General features: G+C 41.3%; 2 protein-coding genes across 2 annotated transcripts in view; both read right to left on the bottom strand.

Annotated features, from left to right (window-relative positions):
- LOC100954674 overlaps positions 1–9,018 on the bottom strand; it is a 235,000-nt gene that overhangs the window by 96,842 nt on the left and 129,140 nt on the right. The window lies entirely within an intron of this gene.
- The window catches only part of LOC105888229 (immunoglobulin lambda-1 light chain-like), a 40,335-nt gene that overhangs the window by 14,607 nt on the left and 16,710 nt on the right, over positions 1–9,018 (bottom strand). Inside the window, exon 3 of the mRNA XM_023508133.1 lies at positions 1,811–1,855. Coding sequence (XP_023363901.1) covers positions 1,811–1,855 — 45 coding nt within the window. The remainder of the gene's footprint in view (positions 1–1,810; positions 1,856–9,018) is intronic.

Genomic DNA, 9,018 nt, shown 5'->3' with positions numbered 1-9,018 from the left:
AAAAAAAATTTACTTAGAATATAATTAAAAGAAAACTTTAGATCGCATGGTTTTGATGATCTAGTTGTACTATCCTGATATCCATTAAGAGTCATTAAAATGAAAAGAAAGTATCCATTTACCATCTAAAATCCTGCACTGTGCGCTCCCCACTTAGGGAAATATTGGACCATGTAACTCTGTAAACAGAGGAACTTAATCCATTAGGAGGAACTTGGCCAACAAAGGGAAATTAGGAAATCAGTCTTTCGCTCTGCTAGAAATGTGGGTAAACTATTATTTTAATGAGATGTTTTAAAGCCAAAAAGGGCATTGCAAGGGTGTCCAACCTTTTTTTTTTTGTTTTCTGCCATACATCGGAAGTAGAAGAGTTGTCTTGGGCCATACATTAAATACATAAATGCTAACTAAAACCGATAAGCAAAGAAAAAAAAAGTTCAAGTGTAATTTTTAGTGTCTGATACCGCAGATAAGTGAAACAAGACTCAGATAACCTGCATGCAGTCTGCTGGGACTCAGCTTGGATGCCCCTGGAAGGCAAGGGCCTGAATTAGTTGAATTTTCTAAATTTTTCAAAGATTTTGATTTTTAAAAGGAAAAGCCTGAATGCATCTCTTTTGGGTCTCTCTCTCTGTCTCTCAAAGGGCAAAGTCCTTCTCTCTCCCACAGCATGTGGGGCCTGGGGATGTGATGTAGATGCCCATATTTTCCCCCCAGCCTCCTTCACTGCTTACACCAGGGCCCCCCAGTCCTCAGTCTCTGAGAGACCTCACCCATCACCCTCTTCCACCCTCCCCCTCTAGAGCCTTCTTTTACCTTGGAAAACACAAGATGGATGCCAAAGCTCCTTTTTTCTAGTAGGCAGTTGGGCAGATTTGGGAGCACAAGCCTTACTGCTAGAATTCCCTGGGAACTTTGCCCTGGCTTTTGGTTTTGGTTTATTACATTCTCTGGCTTAACATTAACATGCATTATCTAACTGGAAGTTTCTGCTAAGTGGAGACCACTATCTTCTTTTAGCAAGACACAGTTGAATTTAAATGCCACTTACAGGACACCAAAAGATGCCCTCTGAGTTGAGCACGATTCCTTCATAACAGTTAATCAAGTGGCTCCCTGTCCTCTTTATGAGATGGACACACTAGGAGTCATTAGCGGACTACTCCTGGCTGAGTCCTAGAGACTACAAAACATTTCTTAGAAGCCTTACACATTCACTTTGTTCTGCTTGGCATCTGGTCTCAGTGAGAACCAGAACGTTCTCTACTTCTCACCAGTAACCTAGTTTCCCTTTGCAATTCACACAATTAGAAACAAAAGTCTGGAACACATTCCTTTCCTCTAAAGAGAGATGCAGGAGCACCAGTGACCACTTGCTCTGGCCTCACCCTCCATGCCCAGGGGATGGATGTGTTTGGCCTGAGGAAGTTCAGAGCTGTTTATGTTTGGAGTCACCTCCATAGAATCACCCCGACTCAGATCAGCCTCATTCCCGGTCAGTTATGATTCTGTTCGGGAGTTGGGTCAATGACTCTGGTTTCTACAGCTGGACACGAATCTCATGAATTGGGCAGAATTCTCTCAGTTTTCCCTGACCTTATGGGCTCCGTGACATCCCCTCAAGACCACTGTTTTTGCGGATGCTCCCCAGCCCCACTCCCATGGAGAGGAATGACCATAGTTTGCTTCTTCCCAGCAGTTGTCTTCAACCCTAAATAAGCGCTATTTCACCCATTCCTGTTTTCTAATATTTCTGCCTCCTAGATGGAAGATGCCTTAACTCCAAATTTTGAACAAACGAATTACTTACCTGGTTCCACGGTCAAACGGGTTCCTTTTCCGAAGATGAGCTTATCTGTATCACGGCGTTGGACGACCTCTCTATAATCTGCACAGTACTTCCTGCCTGTCTTCTCCCCAGCAGCTTTAGGACTGAAGGATCTTTAGGGCTTGGCTCCTTGGAAGATGGCACTTGTTGCTCATCGAGCTGGTTCCTGATGATTTAATCCACTGCAGATAGGGATGGGTTTGCTTCAGGAGGCTGCTGTGTGAGGAGCGTGCAGGAGCCATCTTCCTGCTGTGAATGTTCCCTGCACAGCACACCTTACCAGGAGCTCTGAAAGGTCGCTTTCTGTTGTTTTAGATTTTTTTTTTCTTCCTAGACCTACATCTAGTTGTCAATCTTGAAAGATTATGGGTCTTGGATCTGTGACTACTTCAGAGTCAAGGCATTTACAGTCACCGATGCTGCGACAAGGGCTGATAACGTGTGGTCCCATAAGAGCAGATGAGGTGGCGTGAAGCACTGATCAGGTACGGGTGATTTACAGAATTGTTTCAGAATGAGCAGTGGTGGCTGGTGATTGCCTACAAACAAATCAATCTCTCTTCAAATCCATCTTCCCAACTGCAAAGCAAAGCATTTCAGCAAATGTCTCTAGGGAGTTGGATTCATACATTCCACAGGAGGTAGCTCATAGAACTCTCTTTTGCAGTAGAATCAGCATGAAAGCAAGATAAGAGGTGTTTTTAAAGAACACTTTTTTGTATTCCCCAAAAGTGCTGTAAGAAAACATTGAAATGCCCGTTTCACCCAAGGGAGAACAATAGGGAGTGAGAGGTCATCTTCCGTGGTCCAGTCAACTTCCTGGCATCCTTTCTGGGCCACCAAGCAAGGAGGAAAGCTGCCTGGTGAATTCATCCCTTGGGGGATGGTTCCCAGGCTGAGAATTTCCCAGGGAAATAGCGCTTTTGCCCCTGCAGTTTTTGTACAGGTCTCCATGGGTTTTGTAGCACTGTGCGTATCCCCCCAATCACGGTGCTACAGACCTTTACAAAAACCTCCCCTTGGTTTTGTACCAACTGGCCTCTGAGAAGCCCCGGAACCAGATGTTTTCTTCAAGTCAAACTTGGTGAGATCAAAGCAGTTATGCCAGGCCAGGCTGGCTCAGGTGCTGCTGTCTGAGGTTTTTCTACCCTACTGGCTAGGTCTGCCCTGGGGTTTGCGACCAAGGTGGACTTTTAGAAATCATCATGTCTACTCCCATCTGTGCTTTCTGGCCAGTCTGTTCTCAAATGATTTCCTGCAGAGGAGTTTGTTAGATACCTGAGTATCTCATGTGGAATCTACCTGCTGTGGGTTAGGCTGAAAATATTTGTGGTCAATGTAATTTCTCCTGTCACCTGCTATGCTTCTGAATCACCTTGGCCTGCCCTGCTTTATGCTTGAATAGTGTTATAGGTTTACAAATGGCTGTCATGTAAATTTAAAATTTTATCCTCCCATTTGACCTCCCAGTTGCTAAATTCAGGTCCAGTAGCCCATATGGTACATTGTGCTATTTAGAAAAGGTGACCCCGCTGGGAGAATGTACGGAATAGTTCTTTGGGCTTGAGCTTGGAAAACAGATCACAACCTTGTGTGTTTATAAATGGCATCCCTTTCTCCAGATGATGCCAGCCTGCACGAGGGCCTTGGCTAGGCTGGCAGACAGGGCACATGCTGAATTTTACCTCCATTTGTCCTTTTGGGCAAGCGCCCTTGTGCAAGGTACAACCTGTGCAACTAGCGGTGGTGGCCTTGGCCAAATCCAGCTGATTAGTTTTAGTTATATTCTTGTTCGACCTCTGATTTTTGACCCAATTTTCCCCTTCTCAAAACGACTCCCCAGGGCTCTCAAGACACTGGTCTTGTTTGTCTTTGATCTCCGTTTCTATTGCTGTGAAAACAAAGCAGTATAGTAGGCTCAGAGAAAGTGCCCTTATTAAATGTTTACTATGAAGGAGAACATGAGTTTGTTGTTGTTGCTATTGTTCGTCAACAGGGAGCAGGGTTTTAAAAAGGTTGATCTTCACACTTTCCCTGGAGGTCCATTAAGTCCATGGTTTAATTAAATTATCACAATTTCAATATGCTACACACAACATCCATGCTTATCCCGTCAACTCCAAGCAACCTAATCCCTATATACTACATATAAAGTCTAAGGTTCTTTTGCTGATAAAACAAAGAGGAAAAGAAGAAATGTTTTGGCCTCAATAACAAACAGTGTGACAGGGATGGCTTAGGGAAGAAGGCAGGAAAATGCGGGTCTCTTGGAGGAATCAGACAAGGATAAAGAATTGTAAGTTGGATTCTTCTTCTTATTTTGTTTTTTCCAAAGTCTCAAAAAAAAAAAAAAATAGACAACTAATATGTATAAGTAAAAGTAAAAGATAATTTCAAGAAAACAGATCATGCCAAATCTTATAGACAATAGAAAAAGAAATACTTCCAAATCATTCTACTTAATCTGGATACACCTGATATTAAAATTGGAGAAATATATCATTATAAAAGGGAAATTACGAACATATTTCACTTATAAATGAGGAGTAAGCTGGATTCTTGAGTACAGCTGGCCTTAGGTGCTAGTCTTTGAAATGGCAAAAGATAGGTGGTTACTGTGTTAATTAGTAAATTAGGCTGCTGGGAAAACCATATGAGATTCATTGGTTTTCTCCTAGTGCTGGTGTACAGACTTTCCAAGAAGCAGCCATTAGGAACTGGTTTGAACAGAACGTTGTGTTACAGGAAACACAAAGTTGGGAACTCTGATGAGAGTGCATCTGTTGCGGTTCCCAACTCTTCACTTCCTCCCTTTATATTCAGGTTCTTTGCCACATAATTTTTCAGGACTTCTTGCTATAGGGGAGCATTCATCCTACCCTGTTGACACTGGGTCTTCGTCATGCTTTGATCCACAGACGATGAGTGGAAGTGACAGTGTGCCAGTTCCAAACTGAGCCTCTGAGGGGCTACACATTGGGGATTTCCACCAGCATTCTTGAACCTTCGCCCTCTGAGATGAGAACATGGTCCTGGAAGTCACTGCTGCTTCATCCTTTGGTCACTGCTCCTAGAATAAAGACACATAGAGTAGACCTGAATCCAACCCACATCTCAAAGCCAAGTCCCCCTGGCCTGCAGACCAGTGGGCAAAAGTGATCTGTTTGTTGTAAGGAAATGAAATTTTGGAGTTGTTTGTTATAGATCATAATCACAACAGAAATAGCTGGTGGATACAGATGATGATGTTGCTGAGGGCTGGGGAACACTCATCCACTGTTGGTGAGACTGCAAATTAGTACAGCCTTTATGGAAAGACATATGGAGATTCCTCAAAGATCTAAAAGTAGACCTCCCCTAAAGGGGATCCTGTAACCCAGTGGTTCCCAACCTTCCTAATGTCGCAACTCTTTAATACAGTTCCTGTGGGTTGCAGGTTGAGAACTGCTGCTGTAACCCCATTACTAGAGGCATCTACCCCAAAGAAAAAAAGACATTTTACTATGAGGACATCTGCACCCAATTCATGATCACAAAGATGTGGAAACAACCAAGGTGCCCTTCAACACAATTAATAAATTGTGGTATATGTATAATGGAATAATATTCAGCTATAATAAAGATGTATTAAGAGGTTTTGTATCTTTTGTAACAACCTGGATGGGTTTGGAGAATATTCTCCTAGGCAAAGTATCATAAGAATGGGAAAATAAGCATCACATTTACTCAGTACCAATTTGAAACTAGAGTTAACAACTACATGTTCACATGGGAGAAAAACTATATTAAATCCAAATGTGGAGGGAAGGAGTTGGGTAAGTTTCCACCCAATGGGTACATTGCAAGGGTTTATGGCACACTTACTGCGTGAAGGACACAACTATGATGTGGACTTTAACCCTACAAAACCGATTTGTGTAACATGATTGTATGTGCCCCCGTATTAACCCTGAAATAAGTGAAGAAGCTGAACACTTTAAAAAAGCATTTGATTGTAGAGTAATGGAAATACTCCAAAAAGAGATTAATAGAATAAGTATATTAACATTTGTTAATATTTCTCATATTTTCTATTTTGCTCAAGTATTTAAAAGTATGTAAAATTATAGATATCACGACAATTCGCTTCAGTGTACATTTTTAAAAAAGAACATTTTTCTACATAACCATAATATCCTTTCCCACCTAACAAAGTTAATAATAATTTCCTACAAATTTTTCCAATTTCCCTCCAAATGTCTTTTTTTTTTTTTTGGGACAGAATCTCACTATGTCATGCTTGGTAGAGTGCTGTGGCATCACAGCTCACAGCAACTTCAAACTCTTGGGCTTAAGTGATTCTCTTGCCTTAACTTTCTGAGTAGCTGGGGTTACAGGCACCCACCACAATGCCTGTCTATTTTTTGGTTGCTGTTGTCATTATTGTTTAGCAGGCCCAGGCTGGTCTTGAACCCTCCAGCCTTGGTGTGCATGGCTGGCGCCCTACTCACTGAGCTACGGGTGCTGATCCTCCCTCCAAATGTATTTTATAAATGTTTTCTCTTTTTTTTAATTTTAATTTTTAATTTTTTTTTTTTTTGAGACAGAGCATTAAGCTGTCACCCTGGGTAGAGTGCTGAGGCATCGCAGCTCACAGCAACCTCTAAATCCTGGGCTTAAGTGATTCTCTTGCCTCAGCCTCCCAAGTAGCTGGGACTACAGGTGTCCACTACAATGCCTGACTGTTGTTTTTTTTTGTAGTTGTCATTGTTGTTTGGCAGGCCCAGGCTGGATTCGAACCCACCAACTTTGTTGTATATGGCTGGTGCCTTAGCTGCTTGAGCTACAGGTGCCGAGCCAATAAATGTTTTTTTTAATAACAAGAAGCCATTTAAAGACTATGAAAGACTATGCATTTCATTTGGTTATTAAATCCTTTAAGTTTCTCTCTCTTTTTTTTTTGAAACACAGTTTCACTCTGTTGACCAGGCTATAGTGCTGTAGCCTCAGTCTAGCTCACAGCAACCTCAAACTCCTGGGTTCAAGCGATCCTCTTGTCACACCATCCCAGGCAGCTGGGACTACAGGTGCCAGGCTAATTTTTCTATTTTTAGTAGAGACGGGGTTTCCCTCTTTTTCAGGCTGGTCTTGAACTCCTAAGCTCAAGTGATCACCTTGTTTCAGCCTCCCAGAATGCTGGGATTACAAGCACGAGCCGCTGCACCCAGCCTAAATCTTTTAATTTTCTTTCATCTGTAATAGTTCTCCTTCCACTGCTTCTCTTTTTTCCTTTCATGATATTGGTTATTGGAGGGGCTTAACCTGTTGTCCACTAGAATGTCTCACCTTCTGGATTTGTCTAAATGTTTCTGTATGGAATCCTTTTACTTATTTTTTACCTTCCTGTCTCCTGTTAGAACTAAAGTGTTGATCTGTTCTAGTTTATTTGTTTATTTTCATAATCCTGTGTGGGTGATATGTGCTATTTGTCCTGCAGCATGTCAAGATGGAGAAAATGGCTCAGAAAGAAGGAGATTGAGCACTACGATAAGATGGCGGCACCCAGATCTATTTTTGTAAAGTTATACTTTCTCATTGTCACCAGCAAGTAATCAGAGACTTCAAAATGTCTTAAAACTTTTTTCTTTTTTGGCTTGGAGTATTATTTTCTATAGTATCTTTGCATGAAGCAGGAAGCTAGTCATATTCGCTCTGTAACTGTTATAAACTCATCACTGTATGTTGAAAAGGTTATAAACTCATCACTGTAGGTTGAAAAAGCAATATTTAAAGGAGACTTCACTTTGACGAAATAAGTAATCCAATGATGTTATGTTGCATTTCTGCCATCAAAATGAAAATTTCTTTAAATTTCTCTTGTTATCTCTGTGAACTATTTATATTCCATGGAAAAGAGGTACTCTGACTTAATTTTAATTTTCTATCCTCAAAGTCATAAATCCAGTGACTTCAAACAACCTAGGGAGAAGGTCTAGGCATGGTTTTCTTCCCCTCTGCATTGTTTTTGCTCTCCTCCTAGACTTAAAAACAGCATCTAGACTTGGTGTGGCAAATGGTGATTGCAATCCCAAAATGAAAGGATTAATGGATCAAACTCACACAAGGTCAAGAGAAGAGGAAAGGAGAGCCCAGGCATTATAGGCTCTCAGATCTGTGATATTGACATTGATTGATCCTCTGGAGTGGTCAGAAATATTGCTTTGTTCCCAGGAAATATCTTTCAAAAATTTATAGTTCAAGTGTGTGGAGATAACTTATATCTCTAGTCTGAGATGAAGGGACTGGTGGCATTAGTGACCTCAGAAAGGGCAAGTCCTTGATTATCAATAATATGCCCAGTTCATTCTAAGTCTTTTATCATCTGCAAGGACCAGCTCAAGATCCACCTTCTCCAAAGGCTCTTATTGGCTAGTTCCATCCCCCCAAATTTTGCCTCCCACCATCTGTTTATTCACTCGTGACTTTCTAACAGCTTAGGTTTGATTTTTGAAGAGTATACTTTTCTTCACACCATGGTCATTTGTCCCATGCTACCTACTAACAACCTTCTTGCAGCTGCTAGTACTCATTTTGGCAGTTTTCTCACCAGAACAAGGCAGCACATGACCTGTTAGGATTTGGGCATTTAATGTCAGAATCTTACCATGTGGATCTGTTTCCATTTATGGTCTTAAGAAATACATTATTTGAAAAAGCTGGGACTCCATAAGCAATGAGATGAATTCAGTTCCCAGCAACCACTTTTTGGAACACTTGCTGTGTTTCATACTATGCATAAAGCTCTTAGAAGGAAGGCATTATGTCAGTTAGATAGATCTAGATCTAACCTCTGGGTTCCTCAGATGCTAATGTGTGACCTAGGACCCAAGTACTCTGCCACTGTTGGTCCCATTTACTCTGACATGATATTCTCTTTACAGTGGCATGGGTATATTTAATTCACATTGAAATATGTGGTTGGGATTAGTTACCACTGATGACTTTGGTGATACCTGTTTATATTCTGAAGCTACCGCTGTGGACATTGTGGAATAAACACCTAAAGAAAGGAGGTGGGGTAAAGGAGAAATAAGCTTATATATTATTTTCCCAGGGCGTTCAGAGGACTCTTCCCAGTGGTGAGACACGCATACAAGATCATAGCTGGGTGTTTTTTTCTTTTCTTTTTCTTTCTTTTTTTTTTTTTTTTG

Source organism: Otolemur garnettii, unplaced genomic scaffold (assembly GCF_000181295.1).
Source record: "Otolemur garnettii isolate 467f Iridium unplaced genomic scaffold, OtoGar3 scaffold00225, whole genome shotgun sequence".
NCBI lineage: Eukaryota > Metazoa > Chordata > Mammalia > Primates > Galagidae > Otolemur > Otolemur garnettii.
Note: the sequence above shows the minus strand (reverse complement) of the source record. Positions and strands in the feature narration are given on the sequence as shown.